Source organism: Dendrobium catenatum, unplaced genomic scaffold, assembly GCF_001605985.2.
Source record: "Dendrobium catenatum unplaced genomic scaffold, ASM160598v2 fragScaff_scaffold_81, whole genome shotgun sequence".
NCBI lineage: Eukaryota > Viridiplantae > Streptophyta > Magnoliopsida > Asparagales > Orchidaceae > Dendrobium > Dendrobium catenatum.
In genome coordinates this window covers 105128-124363 of record NW_021318543.1, presented here as the reverse complement: position 1 = coordinate 124363, position 19236 = coordinate 105128, and the positions used below count along the sequence as shown (strand labels likewise).

General features: G+C 32.6%; 2 protein-coding genes across 2 annotated transcripts in view; one reads left to right on the top strand and one right to left on the bottom strand.

The window, feature by feature from the left end:
* Positions 1-4156: 4156 nt before the first annotated feature.
* On the top strand, positions 4157-7477 carry LOC110096507 (armadillo repeat-containing protein 7; the record flags this gene model as incomplete). The annotated part of the gene is made up of 5 exons (XM_028696504.1): positions 4157-4295; positions 5602-5675; positions 5766-5859; positions 6391-6473; positions 7160-7477. Coding segments are annotated over 5 exons (561 nt in total), but the record flags the coding sequence as incomplete, so codon positions are not given.
* A 2736-nt stretch (positions 7478-10213) lies between these two features.
* Positions 10214-19236, bottom strand: part of LOC110096518 (probable acetyl-CoA acetyltransferase, cytosolic 2) — a 31721-nt gene continuing 22698 nt past the window's right edge. Inside the window, 6 exon segments of the mRNA XM_028696501.1 lie at positions 10214-10444; positions 10447-10498; positions 11586-11672; positions 12684-12725; positions 12824-12934; positions 13236-13335. Coding sequence (XP_028552334.1) covers positions 10410-10444; positions 10447-10498; positions 11586-11672; positions 12684-12725; positions 12824-12934; positions 13236-13335 — 427 coding nt within the window. The 3' untranslated portion in view covers positions 10214-10409.

Below are 19236 nucleotides of genomic sequence, written 5' to 3'. Positions count from 1 at the left end.
CGCTAACCTCCACCTTCAAGAGTGATTAAAGGATCTCGAGGTGAAGGATCTATATTTTAAACGTAAGGCTTTGTTAAAAGTGGCTATTTGCATTATTTAAATTTTCGGTTGTTCTTTTGCAAGTTCTTGTAATCTCCAAGTGTAATCAATTACTATGGCTTAACCTTTCATTACATCTTCTTTAACTCTACTTGAGTAAGCTAGACTTTATTGCTAGTATGCGAAGTTAATAACTTTTATCAATCTCTTAAATTGCAATTCTTGTATTCACACATAGTATCACCTCAGTCTATGGTACACCGGACGACGAAACCAGACGGAGTCGGAGAAGACAAAGCTAAACATAACCAAACGGGCTTCTGCGAAATTCCTGCGGGGCGGAGCTTTGTGGTTCGAGCTTTGCTGACGGAGCCGGAAGACGAATCCTTAACGGAGCTTGTGGGATGGAGCCGGAAGACCTAGCGGGACGGAACCTCCTTTCCGTCCCCACTCACGCGTGTAGAAGAAGAAAAGGCCGAAGCCACTCTTCCTATTTGTACGAGTCTTGAACCTGTGCGACCTTATTTAATCGGGCTTGCGACCTGATTACACGAGTCTCGAACCTGTGCGACTTCATTGTTGTTAGAAGTAGTCTTTATTACTGCTATTTGCGTGAGCCTTGATTAAATCCCTAAAAATCAGCCTTCATTGCTGACATAAGATTTGTTTTTATCGCTGTTATAATACAAAAATGTCTGAAGAAAATTCATCTCAAAGCATGGACCAAATTGAGTCTTGGTACACCAATGACAAGATGACCTCCAAAGCATGCAATCTTTCTATCGTCTCAATGGGAAAAACTACCTAAAATGGTCTCAATTTGTGAAGACCTATTTAAAGGGGAAAAGAAAAATACACCACCTTCTCGGAGGAGGGCCAAGAGAAGGAGATCCTAATTTATGGGCATGGGATGAAGCAGTCTCCATGTTTAAGTCATGGTTATTGAATTCAATGACTCCAGAAATTAGCGATACATTCATGTTCATTTCCACTGCAAAGGACATATGTGATGCTGCTCATAGATGTCAATGGCACAAAATAGCGCGCGCCATGGCGCACGGCACGACACGGCGCACCTACGGTGCCATGTGTATGGCGCGGCGCGAACATTCAAAATGGCGCGCGCTATTTACGCCACATGCGTGCCATGGCGCATGGTGCACGACGCAAAATAGCGCTCGCCATTTGTTTTAAAATTTTCTTAATGTATTTATAAAAATTTTTTATATTTATTTTTTTTAAATTTTTAAGATGATATATTTTCTAATTTTTAAATATATTAAAGGTATTAAGATAAATGTTAGATTGCATATTATTATCTTCTTAATGCTATTTGCTGTCATTTAAATATATTTTAGTTGTATGAAGATTGACTACTTATTGGACTTGAAATTATGTTTGATTGTTATTGATTTGTATTGTCATTGTTTGCTTGTTATTATGATAGTTTGTTTTTCAATTTATTGATATTTCATATTCATGCTTGTTATTTTATAATTCTTTTATAATTTGTGTTATGTTCAAAATAGCGCGCACCGCGCCGTGCGCTATGCGCCATGTCTCAAATAGGACCTTTGCGCCATGGTGCGCCATTCGCCGTTAACAAGGATGCTCTCTACTAGCATATCCATTTAAATCTCCTTCAATAAAAACTTTTTCTTCAAGAGATATCTTTTGTATTAATTCTTCTAGGTCATTCCAAAAATTTAATTTAGAACTCATATCCAAACCTGCTTGAGGAGTATAAGCATTTATAATATTAACAATCTTAACTTCAACAACAATCTTTAAAGCTATAATTCTATCTTCAATCCTATTAATTTTTATAACATTATCCTTCAAACTCTTATCTATAATAACACCTACACCATTTCCAGTACGACTCTTACCTAAATACCAAAGTTTAAATCCTAAACTATCAATTTCCTTAGCCTTCTCTCCAACCCATTTAGTTTTCTGAATGCACAAAATATTTAACCTTATATGAATCATAATAATTATTAATTCCATTAATTTTTCTGTAAGGGAACCTATTTTCTAAGTTCCTATCCTAATTTTAGTTTCATATTTTTTAGTATCATGGACTAGCTTCTTTGCGCACATTCCTCTTTAATGTGGGAATCCTTGCCTATTTAACACTGCACCTGGACGCCGGTGCAGCGGCCCTTGCACACTTGTCACTGTATTCAGGTAATACAGCGCGTCGCTTCCAGGGGACGCTCTAGCATTAACACAATTTCTTATAGGATTCATGTCATTAAATATTCGACAAGTTTTATGTTGACTGTCGAATACCTAACGCAGCCATCCACTTTTCTCATCTAGGATTTGGGACCTAGCAACGACAGTGTTAATTACATGGAAGCCATATATTTGATTGTAGTGACCTTAGCACCCGAAATGATTTGATCCTAACTAAGCTTAAATTGAGCGCACTTTTGAAATATAATGGTAAACTTCTTGACATTTTATGGGTTAAACATCCTCTAAATTTTCTGTGATTATTGCCAAAATGTGTGTTTCAATGAGGTGATCCAACGAGCCCAAGATCATATAATTGTGAGATCATTAGGCATTGAGATCTTTAAAAATATATCAAGATCAAAGGTGATTGATTTAAACCATTTAATGGAGTGCCCAGATCTTTGGAAGAAATGAGTAAGAGTTTGTTTGAGGCAGCTATAGATGTTTGTAAAATTAGTTGTATAAGTGTTGTTAAGAAGCAAATTTTTTGAAATTGTTGTGGTATTAGAGTTTAATTTTAAAAATTCTGACCAGCTTTCCTACAACTATCACACTCTAGCATATCTTATTGTAAAAAGTTGCTTCTCACTACAAAAAAATAAAAATAATAAAATGCTGTGAGAAAGCTATAGTGAAATAGAGCCATTAGTTTTTTAGCAAACAAAGCTGTGAAAAAGTTATCCCAAATGGATAGTAAAATGCCCATCAAAATTTATAATTAGATTATGATCTTACTTGCTTGTGAGAAGACATTGTGTGAAGAGAATTTTCGGATTTAGAGAATTCTGAAGCTTATGTAGTTGTATGAAACATCAACAAGTTGTATTTGGTATTTTGTTTTTGTTTGTCCCTCCTTCACATTCTTGGTTGCCCAGCTTGCCCACTAGCTTGGAGGAAAACACCTCGCAGCACCTTACTTTCGATGCTGACATTTTTCACTGAAATCCACCATTGCTCGCTGTCGACTAATGTTTACGACCATCGTTGCTCGTCTATTGCCTCCTACTGGAAATTGACATCATCAACCATTGTTCGACTCGTGACGCCCATCATCACTTGTTCTTTAACACGGATGTTGGTTACCCATTATTACCTACAGCAAATCACTCTCCAACATTCTGCATTATCACTATAGGAGACATCCCTATGGCGCAAGCCTTGTAATCCCATCTACTCCAACAACAAGGAATGATGGATCATCATAATCCTCGAGCGATATGTTGGAAGCATTTTAACTTTGCTAAGCCCCTTGATTTTCCATTCTCAGATTATTTACATAAAAATATTATGCCTCTTGTATGTTGTAAATGACTTATTTGTGTGTGCGCCTGATTTTCATGCAATATAAAGACTATGAACTCTCTCTCTCTATGGCTATGAATATTCTAGCATGCCACAACATTGTTAATGGCCAATATTGAAAGATTCTTGTTGCCTAGAGCTGAGTTGTGTTCAATAGAAAAGAAAATGGGTAGAACCATCGAGGAGAGAAAAGCATTGTGGGAGAATAGAGTTTGACTTCAAATGGTGGTTTGAAGCTGTATAATTTTTAAGTGTTAGTATTTTTTTACAAGTAAAAATTTTGAATTATTAATAGATTTATGCTGCTTCAATGACGTAGCTGTACCTTAAGGTTATTTTATTTTCATTACTCTTACTTAACTGTTAAATCTTTAAGGCTTATTTGGTTTGAGATAATATCGTGTGAAAGATTCTCATGTATTTGCTTTTTGAATAATTGATTAATTGTTATGAAGTAAAATTAATGTTAGTTATATGTTGCAATTCAAATGTTTTCTGAAGGTGTCGAATTATTAAGTCTTGGCATTTTGTCACAAGTGAAATTTATGAGTTATATTGATGGATTCATGACTCAAGGTGTCGCAGGGTCTTGTGTCTCTTCTTCCCATGTCTGTTAGTAAAATGCTGCAAAATTGAACCATTCGATCTTATCTGTTTCTTACTCTTTCTGCAGGAGCTTGTTACTGAGTTTCAAACTACAACAAATGAAGGTTCTCTGCATCACTTATGCTTTATCATCTTTTGTTTTCTAGTGTACTAAGGATTTTTCATAATATTCCATGGCATAGAAGTTCATGGATCCTAATGTACTATAATATTTTGCAGAAAATTTTTGTAGATTTCATTATTTTTAAAAGATTTTGACACTTCTGCTTGTGTTTGCAGTATATGTTATTTCTTTCTTGTTTTTTCTTAGCAATGAACAATCAGGTTTGGCTACTTAGGTTCTGTTGGACCCAAATGAAATATTTGGTTTTCAATGTCATACTATGTCTACTTTTATCTGCACTAGGTTCTAATATATGGCGCATCAAGAACGCTTTTCGTCTATTCATAGAATTCTGCACGCTCATCTTTATATGCTTACTGGATCATCTTTGACATCGCTTGAGTTTTGTCTGCACCTCCCATTCCTTCACATTTGTATTATTCTTTTGCTGCATTACTTAGTTTTCTTTGTGTTGACGTTTTGGGCCTACTTTAGCAAAATTTATAACTTTCTTTTTGGTTTTTGGACTTTAATTTTTCAATCTCTTAACATGGAGGTGAATATGTCAGTGATATATGCCCCCGTTTTGTTCAATTTACCTGAAAACAAAGTACTTATTGAAATTTTTAAAGGAAATATTTAGTGATTTTTTACAGTAATGTATTTTATATGATATTTGATGTGATTATAGCAGTGCTGTGAAACATACATGCGGGGTATTTAAAGAAGGCCATATATTTGTCAAGCAAAATAGATGAAATTGTTTTGCATTGTAATTATGTATTGTTATCTTTTATTAACATCTAAAAATACCAACAGTGAATTTTGTGCAGTGCATAATTTATTTTAGATTTCCATGCTAGGATATGTAAAAGAGAAAATTTGGACCAAATTTTTTTCAAATAGTTCTCAATGCTATTGATTTTATATGAGAAATCAATTGAAATTTATATTGCATTAATCTCAAATATATATCAATTTGAGATTCATTCTGATCAAAAAAATTTATCTGGAACGCTTGTGCCAATTGTTTACCATATGTAAATGGTATGCTATGCCTTTTATATTTATTGAGGATCTTCCTTGTGTTATTTTGGATTTTACATGCAAAGAAGGTAAAGCACTTTCTCATTGGAGCTTAGCAGCATCTATATATCAACATTTCATCTTATCATGATTGTATTGTTTCCTCATTTACATTTTAATAAAAAGTACATCTGACTTGCTCTTCAGCTTCCTCAATACCTTGGTAGTAAACTGAGTGGATGCATGGGCTGATGACTCTTTATTATTTTGTTATGTTGCAGAATCAAAAGAGAAGGTTGTAGCCCATTTGGCTAACTTTGCATATGATCCTTACAACTATAATTTTCTTCGACAGGTATGTTTGTTTGAAATGAATAATATTTCTTTAATGGATTAGCAAAAAAGAAAAAAAAAAAAAAAAACTTGAGTGTTGATACATGAGCAGCTTAATGTTTTGGAGCTATTTCTGGATTGCATTACAGAGGAAAATGAAAGGCTCATCGAATTTGGTGTGGCTGGGATATGTAACTCATGTGTTGGTAATTGTCTTGAACCTGTTCACATCCAGTTATAATTCTGTTATTTCAATTGCAAAAAGGCATTTACCTTCTGGATTATGAAAATATGCAAACCAATATTCTACTTGCATATTTCCTTAGGATATCTCCAACCGAAAAACTCATTTTTCACTCCAAAATACAGTAATACACCACAATGTAATAACTTGTCTTCAACCTAATTCCATTTTCTAACATTAAAAAAAAAATTCCTAGTATATTATTTACTATACTTTATTTTATATAATTTTCGAATTAAAAAAAAAAAAAAAAAAATGGCAGGTGAACAGTGCGACGCCACTATTCGCCTGCAATGAAATAGCGTCAAAATTGTCGCTTGGTTGGAGCGATGGAAGAACGGCAAACGGTTCCATTGGAGATGCCCTTAAAACTGATTCCTTCCTGTTTACAAATTGCATTATTTGCTCAACTCTGTGCTTTCTATTGCCTGAATGCTTCATAAATTTTATCTTTTTTTTTCTGATTTCTTACGATATTTTCTATGCACTGCAGATCCTACAAATGCTGCCGTCATAGTTCAGTGTGGTGGGATTCCTTTGGTTATACAGTGCTTAAGCAGCCCTGTAAGAAACACGGTAAGCCACTTGAGGCATAGAAGGATTGATAGATTTCTAGAAGATTTGACCCTGAAATCGTGATGTTTGAAAGGGTGACTTACATACATGGCATACAAAACTATCTAATTTTCATGATTAACACCTAAATCTTATGATTTACTCACTTATCATTCAATTCTTTTAAGTAACATAAAAAATATATCCTCTCATCAATACCAGTAACTTCCTTTAGGCTTCATTTGGGACAGCTTTCTTACCGCTTCTTAAAACAACTTTTTAGTAATAAAATAAAAATTTTGTACTAAAAAGTTATTTTAAGTAGTAAGAAAGCCGTCTCAAATGAAGCCTTAATGATGTCCTTCCTTGTCGTGATTTACTCATACTCTTCTTCATCAATGGGGGTTTTGGGTGAACATCCTGTCGATACTGTCAATGGCCTCCCACCTAGATCTCATCACGACTTCCTTTCATCTTCTTCATCATTGAGTATTTCGAAGCTGCACAAGCCGCCGTCCCGTTAATGCCCTTTGTGGTAAGTTCTCGTTATGACTTCCTATTCGCATGCGGGAGATGGTGTTAGCTAAGTGAAATAATACGTAAATAATAAGATTTAGATGTTAAATATGTGAATAGGATGATTTTGAGTGTTGTGTATGTAAAACTTCCCTATTACTTGTTTTAGCTTAAGCAGCTTATGATTGCAGGTGAATTATGCCTTAGGAGCATTGTATTACCTTTGTAATTCACAAACCAAGGAAGAGATTCTGAAGCCAGAAGTAGTTGAAGTCATAAGGAAATATGCTGCAGCTGAAGCTGTTAGTGTTGGTTTCAGCAACCTGGCCAATGCACTTCTTCTAAAACATGTCAAACAGTGAAAACTTTACAAAGTATGGAATTGCCATGCTGGAGGGAGGTTATGTATTTACATTATATCCCAAAATTTTAATGTATTTATATATCTAACATCTAAATATTTATATTTATTTATATAATACTTTAATATTCAAATCATATCAAAAAAATTTCATGAAAATTTATATTCAATTTTTAGATATTTCATATTAGTAGTCTTTTTTTGTATGATTTAGATATTTAAAATTTATGCAAGTAAATATATAATTTTTTTGCGATATATATATGAAAATAACCTTATTACAGTGTTGCCTTTGCCAGAATATTTTCCAGCAGCAATTGATGTTTTGTCATTGATCTTGTAAAGAAACAGTGAGCATTGTTCACCAGAGTAAATAATTCTAAAAGATTTTGTTCTTTGAGATGAACAAATCTTATTTCTTTGTTAGTTGAGAATATCTTGGTTTGTTTGGGATTTGTTTGAGAATTTCTTGCCCAGTTTGTTTAAGGTTTCGTTTGGGACGGCTTTCTTATCGCTTTTTAAAATAGTTTTTTAGTGCAAAAAATAAAATTTTTGTATTAGAAAACTGCTTTAAGAAGCAGTAAGAAAGCCGTCCCAAACGAAGCCTAAATTTATATGAATGTTGAGGTTGTATGGTACTTAGTACTCAACATTCAGAGCTGCTCAATTTCCCTGCAGATGATTCAGAAATCTTCCAAGTCATGAGAATATTCTTCTTCACTTCTTTCTGCAACTCTTTCTTTAAAGAATTTTTCACCATTAAGCCAATCAGTGTTAGGTAACACAGGTAAGAAATTAGGGTTTTTGAAGGAGAGAAACAATGGATGTACAGGATTTTTTTGGGATGATTTTCTTACTGTTTTTTAAAGTAAAATTTTAATAAAAAATTAAATTTTTTGTGTTAGAAAGTCATCAAAAAAAGATGTTCTAAACTAAGCCATATCATAGATGGTGTGGATATATGAGTTCTAAGGATAATTTGATGATTTTAGTATTTCTCAACAAGTTAATTTGAATTAATATTACTTCATTTATACACTGTTAATTTCTTTCTAAATAGTCTAACAAAGCCATATTGAAAAGGCAGGGAATTTAATTAATAAGTAATATTATTAAAGTGCAAGATCAATAATGTTAAATTTAGTTTGAGATATCATGATCATAATATAATTATAAATAATAATTTTATTTCAATTAAATGAGAGCTTGTCCCTTACATACATTATATATTATTGGATATACTATTTTGAGGAAAACAAGAGAATATAAAAAAATATATTAATAAAGAAGGTAATATTTAAAAGCCTTATGTTTTTTTTTTTTTTTTAATTTATTGTGTAAATGAGTTGAATTGAGATCGAAATAGCCCAAATTTGAGTTTAAACTTGATTAATTAATTAAGTTCAAACTTTATTATACAAACTTGAGTCAACTTATTTATCAAAGAAAGTTAAAACCAACAATTATAAGATCAAAAAATTAATTATGATAAATAAATGCTTTAAAAAAAGAACATTAAAAATTAAAAATAATCATTACTAGATAACTTAAAATAAGAAAAAATAGTGTAATATTTAATATTTTTAACAATCTTAACTAAAATAATAAATATTAATATATTTTAGAATATATTTTTTTAAACGAACAATAAGTCTAAGTTATGATTACTCAAACTTGAAACAGCTAGTTGAGCTATGGGCTCAAGATTCATTAATTGAGTCAAGCTCTCGAGCTGGCTTACATGTTTAATAAATGCTAAAAAAGACAATTAAAAATTTAAAAATAATAATTACAATAACTTAATATAAGAAAAATAGTGTAATATTTTAAATATTTTTAACACCCTTATACTTAAAATAATAAATATTAATATATTTTAATATTTTTAAAATGAACCAACTCAAGACCAAATAAGTCAAGTTAGGATTACTCAACCCTGACACAGCTAGTTGAGCTCAGCTCTAGATTCATTATTGAGTCAAGCTCGAGCTGGCTTTACTTGGCTTGACTCAAACCACTACTCGTTGTCCATAACTATCATTTAGGAAATTATACCATTATTTATTTAATATTGCTATTAATATTAATTTTGCACTAGTCTTCTCAATTCACAATCCTAATGCTTTTTTTTCTTTTCATACAATAAAAAATTATATGAACTACTGATAAAAAAAAGTTATAGAACATTGAGTATAAACATGACCTCATTATATCCCTTCAATAGTAGAATCAAATTGAAAACACCTCAACTCCTTCATTTACACCCTTAGCATAGCACCACAAAAATTTTCATGATAAATATTATGATGTAAAGATGAAATGGTAACAAAAAGAAATAAAATGGCAAGAACATCAAAATCAGAAGTGTTCTCTTGAGTTTTGGGCTTCATTGCAGAAGAACACAACATTCTCAGCATCTCAACTACATGAACAGATTTGGGGCACTGACCAGTAAGAGTTACAGTCATGGATTTATATGATGCACATTGCATTTTAAACATGAGTACACAATTTTTCATAACAATGAGCGCTTAAGTCCTGCTTGAGGCTGCAAATACCAATAATATTCCCCTTAACTTCAAACCAATAGAAAGATGGCAAATGCTCGACTAACACGAGATCGTGATGGTCGAGCATTTGCTTGAATACTGCTTGCAGGCCTCACCTGCACAGACCAATGAGCAAACGCCATCCGGGTAGGCCCGTGTATTGCACGCAGACCTACCCTTGCAGGCAAGCTGCTACTCATTGGTCTATGCAAACATTTCGGCCCCACCAATGCGACAAACACAGGTCAATAAATAGAGCCCCCCAGTTGAGAGGAGGAAAATGAGGTAAATACTGGAGAGAAGTTAGTTTAAACTGCTGAAAAGAATATATGTGATTTCAAATTTAAACCAAATCACAAACATTTTTGTGAATGATAAGCTAGTTTAATATTATTCAGAAGACGTTTAAAGGAGGTTCTCTTAAATAAAATGGCACAGACAAGGTCATTTCACTAAGTGGTCTAATAGAGCCTTTATTTCAGTGGAGATGATAAAAAGGAATAAAAACTCGCCAAAAAAACTTAAAATTCCTTACATGAGCTCTAATACAAGAGCTGAAGCTCCCCGCCACCATTGCAAATCCCAGCAGCTCCATATTTGCCATTTCTATGTCTGAGAACCTTCCAGAAGAAACAATGTGAATATGTTTCAGAATATTAGTTTCAAGAAGATACAAAAAAAAAAGTGAAAACAAGGTTCTGATTCTGTTTACATTACTTGAAATCAATACAAACAACAACAACAACAACAAGCCTTTATGCCACTACGTGGGGTTGGCTATATGAATCCTTTTTCGCCATTGTGTCCGGTTAAAAGTCAAATTATCATTTAAATCTAATAAAGAAAGATATCACTTCTAATATTTTCTAACCAAGTCTTTTTAGGTCTACCTCTACCTTTCTTAACATAAGTCAAATATAATACCTCAACTTTCTAACCGGGTATCGAAGGCCTACGTTTAATGTGACCAAACCATCTAAGGCGATCTCTCTAATCTTATCTTCACTGGAGCTACTCCAACCTTTTCACGTATATGCTCATTTCGTATCCTATCTCTAAGGGTCAAGCCACTCATCACCTAAGCATCCTCATCTCTGAACACTTAACTAGTATTATGCTTCTCTTTTAATGGCCAACATTAGGCACCATAAAACATTGCAGGTCTCACACCATCTTATAGAATTTTCCCTTAAGTTTGAGGGGGACTTTTCTTATCACACAATAAACCCGATGCCATTCCTCCAACTTCAACCATCCAACTTTAATTCTGCTGATAATATCCCCATCAATTTCACCATCACTCTGAACAATAGATCTAAGATATCTAAAACGTGTACTGTTATTAAAGACTTGATTGCCCAAAGTCACAATCCCCTCACTAGGTCTATTGCTACTAAAATTACACTCCATATATTCAGTTTTAGATCTACTCAAGCGAAAACCTTTAGATTTTAAGGTTGACCTCCATAATTCAAGTTTACCTTCAACTCCCTCTCTAGTCTTATCAACAAGAAGAATATCATCAGCAAAAAGCATACACCAAGTTACATCCTCTTGCAAATGTCTAGTGAGACAATCCATGACTAAAGCAAAACGATAAGGGCTTAATGCGGACAATACAAAAAAGAATTAAATTTTAATGTTATAAAGCAAGAGAAAATATCAATGGTTGAATTATCAAAGGTTATAAAGCAAGAGAAAATATACCCCTAGCAATGTGACAAGAATGCGAGCTCCACTACACCCAAGGGGGTGTCCGAGTGATACAGCTCCGCCATGAACATTCAGCTTTTCCTGCAGAAAGAAGAACCCAAAATACAAATTCTTTATTATCATAAACTTTATCCCAGCTATATTGGTCTCTGCTTTATAAATATTCATTTATCATCTATTTTTGTTGAGTATTGCATTAGATATTATACTTATTTTATAAAAAAAAAAATATTCTATTGACACCTATCCATGTTATCTTCATCCTACCAATTTTTCTTCCAAATCATTCATTTAATGAAGCACGGGCACTTCAAAACGTATCCCTTATGTGTTAGGCACGGACGCTCATCCATATGTCAAAAATCATATATATATATATATATATTAAAAATTAGAGTTAAATACTCTACGAATCCTTAAATATTTTATGTGATAAATATAATATTATATTTCATTTTATAATATTTTTTTATAGAAAATATATACAACAACAACAAACAACAATAATATCAAGCATTTATCCTATCATGTGGGGTCGGCTACAAGAATCCTTATTCTCCATTGTGCCATATTAAGAGTCAAAATCTCATTTAAATCTAATAAAGAATGTCATTTCTAATATTTTTTAAACAAGTCTTCTTAAGCTTACCTCTATCTTTCTTAACATAAAGTCAAATCTACTAAATCTACTCTTCCTCAAAGGCTGCCGTTTTATGTTACCAAATCATCTAAGGAGACTCTCTAATCTTATCTGCCACTGGAGCTGCTCCAACATTTTCACATATATGCTCATTTCGTATCCTGTCTCTAAGAATAAAGTAACTCATCCACCTAAGCATCCTCATTTATGCAACACTTAGCTTAATATCGTGTTTCTCTTTTAATGGCCAACATTTTGCGTCATAAAGCATTGCAGGTCTCACACCATCTTATAAAATTTTCGCTTAAGTTTGAGGGTACTCTTCTATCACATAACAAGCCCGATGTATTCCTTCACTTCAACCATCCAACTTAAATTCTACTATAAAAAAAACACTTGAGGTGTCAGCCTAAACTAGTTGCAGCACTCAACACAAAGGTTTTATAACTTACAGAAGGAAGATCAAGAAGCTTCTGATTTGCCACAGCAACAACCTATATCAGAGACAACATAAATACAAAAAAGAAAAAAGTAAATATGTCGCTAAGATGAGATGTTACACCATTATATAACAATGAAAGCGTCAACATACAGAAAAAGCTTCATTTATTTCATAAAAATCGATTTGAGAAGCCTCCAAACCAGCATTCGAAATAGCTTTTGGTATTGCAAGTGATGGTGCTGTTGTAAAGAGTTCTGGTGCCTGCAAGTAAATCAAGAATTTATGAATAGAAGAAATCACGGTAAAATTACGAAGTTCATTATAAATGTAGAGCACTACAGAGAAACAATATAAAAAAAACGTTGCAGCATTAATCTTTTAGGCAAAGACTGCTGTAACATGTCACTAGGTATGTTCATCAATTAATCACAAATAACAACGATATGATTCAACACTGAGTGCATTACTGCCTATCAATTAATCATTTTTGAAGTTACTAAGAAAGCTTAATCAGCTACAGAAGCATCTATTCAAAACGAGACTGCATTTGCAAAAAGCTCACCTGAGCAGCATCTGCATATCCTCTGATCTTTGCAATCACTTGCAATCCAAGTTCTTGGGCCTTGGCTCCACTGACTAGAACCAAGGCTGCAGCACCATCACTATTGATGAAAAAGCTTTCAAGATTTATCTTGTGCTTAAATCATAATGATAGTTTTAAACAGAAAATAAAAAAAAAACAAGGACAACAAGGAAGAGATAAATCTTAATGCAAACAAAACTGTACAAAGCAAGGGAACGAAGTTGGAAGAAAAACATGTAAGCTGTCATCAATTTGCCATACCAAAGTATTAAGGCTTTGTAGTACTAGCATTTATGTCGGATGCATTAAAATTTGATGTTTTTAATTAGATTTCTATATATATGCTTTGTACATTTTTATTTTAGGTCCAACGTAGACAATAAATAAGAATCCGAGGAATGTAAAATTAATTGCATACTAAAATAAAATTTCAAATTTCTACTATTCATGTGTATACTTATTAGATGTGCATTCTTCAAGCACTTCACAAATTTGGACAATTACTTTGGAGTGTAAGATTCATTTTGTTGTGAGGCTTAATTGTTCACTATGGCATAATTTCTATCATTGCTCGTTTTTTAAATTTAGTCTATTTGCAATTGAATTTCGTCAAGCGAGATATAAGTTGAGCTGCGTGAACCTGATTGGTTATTGAAGTTTATTAATTGCTATTATTTTCTTGCATATAAATTTTGGATGACTATTTAATTATCTTTTGTAATAATTAAAACATTGTTATTGTAATTATATTAAAACAAGCAAATTTTTGCTAAATTTGTAACCTAGGAATTATGATTTTTTTTTTTATTTTCATCTTGCATACCATTTGAAGTTACATTAGAAATGCTAGGCCCTTAATCATCTTATAGATAATTGTTATCAAAACCTAGGTTAGTCTCAGCATGTCACTTCTAAGTGGTATGATTTATCAAAAAGCCAGTTCATAGATCATAAAGATGTTCTTGAAATTTTACAAAAAACAATAAAAATAGTTATTAATATGATGACTCGTCAAGGTTGGGTCAATCCCTCCTAGACCGGCCAAACATTAAGTGAGGCGGAAGCAGGATCTTCCGCCCGGAAGAGTTCCGTACCCCTTGGGGTGGAGCCCAAAGAGCAATTCAAATGAGGGGAGAGGGAAAAGCTTTGGGGGAAGGGCTTTTTTGAGATTTGTTAGGTTAATGTATGGTTTAAATAATTTGTTTACCTTAGGGTTAGGGATGTCATGTTTTGCTAAATTTAGCTTTACTTAGGTTGAGAGGGCTCTAGTCGGATGTTAGGGGTTTGGGAGCCGGATATTCCTAAAACAATCAGAATTTATGAAAATAAATGAAAATAAAAATATGAATTCCTGATTGAATTGCAGCGCAACAGAGAGAAAGGGAGAAAATTATTTTTTAGCGACAGGATCGCTTTGCTACTTTTGTAAAAATTGCTCAGGTCAGTGTAGATGATTCTAATCCTATTTATATTTTCACAGATTTTGATTTTAATTGCTTACTTTTCCCCATAATAGATTTTTTGGCATTTTCCCTGGATTTATTAAACTTTTACCGCACAATTTTTTGTATTTTATTGTACAGATTATTCTGAACATTATGATTGTAACATTTATTGAATTTCACAAGGTAAAACATAAGTTATTGTATTTTGTACTGTTTTTACTAATGGAATAACTGATATTTTTATTGTTAATACAAGCATTGAAAATGAATGCATGTATGTGGTTGAATAATAGGTGGTCTCTATTATTTTTGTAGTATTGTGATAATAATATGTGTGAAGACAAATAAAATTTGGTTTTACTGATATTGGCTGGAGACTAATTGACTTGTACAGGATGTTGGGCCGACAGACTTTCATTTAAATATTATGGTTTGATGTTATTCTCTACTAATTCACGTTATTCATTGATTGAGAGTTATAAGAAGATTACTATGCTAACAGGCAAACAGTGATGACTCTGTTTACTAAGCCAATGGTTTACTGATGTTGATATGATACTGAAAAAAGTACCAATTAAGCTAAAACTTCTTACTTGTTTAGTATGACTAGTGAAATGCATGTTAGTGAAGTACTATTCCTATTACTGTAAGAATTTACTATTATTACATTATTTTACTGCCCCTGCCATTGATTTTATTATTAATAACACGAACATCGATACTGTTTGATACTACTATTGATTCACTGTATTAATTACTGATATTGATTCACTGTATTGAGCATGTGATATACTGAGTACATGATTAAAATATTAATTTAATAATGATATTGAATAACTGAATAACATGTATACATCATTATATGATTTTACTGCATTGATATGATTTTGACAGTCTTTACCGATACTTTTATTTTACCGTTTTATATAATTTCTCTACTGATTGATAGTACTGACACGATGGTTGTTTTAGTAATTCGACACACATACTTGTTTATTGATTTCTCCATTATACTGCTCTACTAGCTTTCGTACCGCATCGCTTTATTACTATTACATGTGTGTTTTACTATTTTTGTACATATTCATGATCATAAAAATGTTACTGCTATGATTTAACAGTTAAAATGCATATTACTCATTTGTCATGCTTTGAATTCAGTTGTAGGATTTGGTTATTTGTTCAGCTCTTAAGCTCATTATATGTGGTAATATGATTTTAGATCAAGGCATGGAGCAGGAGTGTGAGATTGACTAAAATCCTTTAGGTTCAGTTTTTATTATTTTAACTATTCTTTTGTACTCATGAAAGAATGGTTATGACATGATTGTATATATTCTGAGTAGTGTACATGATTTAGAAAAAATGAATACATATGTATAATGTATAAATTAATATTTTGATCGGTAGTTTTATTTCCACTGGTATTTATATTCATAAAAAAATTAGGTAGCTCTAGTTATCATATATTAAATGATTAAATTCTGGAGCATCACACTTCCTCTCCAATTGAAAATTCAATTATATCTTATATTTTCTTTCACAAACTTTCAATAAAAAGTGTTCTTGTGAGTTTTTATTCCTAGCTTTCTTGTTGTTTGTTCTTTGGTTTTGTTGAAATCAAATTTCAGCTAAGGGGCTTCTCAATTTATACATCCACTTCTAATCAAATTGGTATCAGAGCGATGTCCTGGGCTGAAATATAAGTCTTCATTGCTGATTTCTGATGCATTTGTTCCCTATGTCTTGTTGATTTTTGCTGTTTGAGGACCAGAATTGTTGTGTTTTGTTATTTTTTTGTTGTTTGGAGCCTAGATCTGAGTACCTATGGTGGGAAAAAAGAAGTGTTGAAAAGGGAGATCGGATAGTTTAAATCTGAAATTTCAGATTTTCAAACTCAAATTTCAATCGTCCAAGAGAAGATCGATAGGAAATTTGTCATCGCTAAGGAGATGAAGAAGTTGCTAGATCGAGGGCCAAACCAAAACGACGATGTCGGAGGCGAGGGGAGCCGCCGACAATCAAGGGAGTGGGGAGAATCCTAATCTGATAAGGAGAGGGGAAGAACAAGAGCTGAAGATCTTGGAGGGAGAGAAAGAAGACCTCTTCTAGAGCCTATTCCTAGGTAGGAGACATGTAGAAGGTATAGGGAGGCGTGAAGGGGTTGGGAATGAACGAATGAGTGCTTTATTTGAAAGAAGAATGACTGATTATGACCGTAAAGGTGTTGATTTCAAAAGGAGGGAGAATTTTAACAAAAGATTTGGGTACAAGGGAAGAAGGGATGATCGAGACACTTGGGGTGGACCACCCCCTTGGGCAATGGGCGGTTATGGAGAAAATAGGGGGAATGGAGGAGATCCGAGGGTGAGGAATCTGAAGATGCCTGTTTTTGAGAGAGAGGATGCATATGGGTGGATCTACAAGGTAGTGAGGTACTTTGCCTACTGAACATGTAGAATAAAAAAGATGTGTGGATGAGTTACATGAGTTCTTGTGCAACACCTACCTTATACCTAAAAATGGTAAAAATTCTAGAATGTGTGTAGATAATCTATTTATTGATAATATCATAATCAAGCATCAATGTTTTATACCAAAATTTAATGATATGTTGATGACTAGGCTATCATTATTTTTTCAAAAATAAATTTGATTATCACCAAGAATAAGAAAATGAAAAAAAAATGAAACTTAGTTTTAAAAATAAAAGATAATTATATGAATAATTAGTGATCCCTTTCGAATTAACAGATGCCCAAAAGTATTCATGAGGATTATAAATCATGTTATGTGAGTTTTATTGCAAAAAATTTTAGTTGTTTCATTCAATGACACTTTGATTTACAAAAAAAAAAAAACATGAGAATAACATTTAGCACATCTTAGGAAAGTAAAAAAAAAAATCCAAGTTGTACCTAACTAAAGAAGTGTTGCTTTGTTGCCCCATCAATAGCATTCTTGAGATTTACAGTGTTCCCTAATGGATTATCAGTTGTTCTGAGTAAATTAAAGTAATAAGAAATTAGCCAACATTTACCATGATACTTTTCATGGGCTGTCTTTTATCAATGATTAATCAAAGAGAATATTCTCATTAGTACAAATTAGTAATTGTCTTACAAAATGGGAAATTTAAATGGACAAAATTTGTTGAGAGTGCCTCTAATGACATCAAAGAGATTTATTAATGTCCTTGTGTTAACATTAACCAATTATTATAAAAAATTTGTGATTTGATATATCGCATTTGGGATAGGAATTGGAGAAAGATTGAGTCAAGATGAACAACCGTTCACTTATTTCAATGAAAAGTTAAGTGATGTGAAATAAATATATTCTAATTCTGAAAAAGACATAAATTTTGTCATGCAATCACTCCAATATTAGAGGCATTCTTTATTGATAAGTAATATATGATATATCCTATATTCGGACCATCAAGCTTTAAAATATCTTAAATCTCACAAAATATACTAAGACAGTAAGACATGCATGTCAAATGGGGCCAAATGGCTACAAGAACACAGATTCGTTTTAAAACATTGAGTTGTTGTGTTGGAATTAAAAATAAGCTCATAGATGCCTTCAGTAGATGGCCATCATTTTGCAAGCCATACAAGTTACCAGAACATATTTCAATAACATCAACGAAGACTCTACAAATTGTAAAGATTACAACGAAATATGCTTCCATTTAGTCATGCTTCACCAATGCTTGATAAAGATGTTCATTTCTAATCTCCAGTCCCTATTATTTTCCTCATTATATTGTTGCTGATGTGTTTACAGTTGTCACTTCCACTGTCTCACCATTATTTTCCGAGTTGATGGTCAATATCTAGATTTTTTTCATGCAAGTCCAATTAGCTTCTTCCTTTTTTTGCACAATATCATAATACCTATTAGACCACCTTAGTTCATTGCGACGTCTCAATCAAATTGCCACAACATGCACATTACGCCTCCCTCTACTCCACTGTGTCGCCTTGCTTTCTTTACAAATAAAGACAATAATGCACCCATGTCTTCTATCGCTCATTGTTTTAATAAAATTTTCATAAATTTTCGTATTTTTATCGGAATCCTTGCGCAATTTTGGAAGGTAAATTTATGGAAAAGTTTATCTTATTGAACTACATGCTAGATGTATTGATACATATTTTTAGTAGATTTTTATATATTTAATATAGTTACTTATTTTGGTCATTTGCATGAAATAAATAGGACCATTGATACATGTTAAATAAATTGGATATTGAATGCTGACATAAATTTATAATTTTTCTCTATTATTGTGTTGCTTATTAGATGTATATTATTTGAGTACTTTAGAGGCGTGGACTACTTCTAGGGATAAGACTCCTTGTGGTTCCCTTTGGGGTGAGTTTATCCGTGTTCTTATCTTTAAAAATGTTTTGACGTTGGTTTTTCGTATATAATTGAAATTTTGAGATACTTGTTAAGTTTTCCATTTAAGGAGTGAACTTGATTAGATGCTGAATTTTGAGCTGTCGTTAAATTATCTTTTGTGA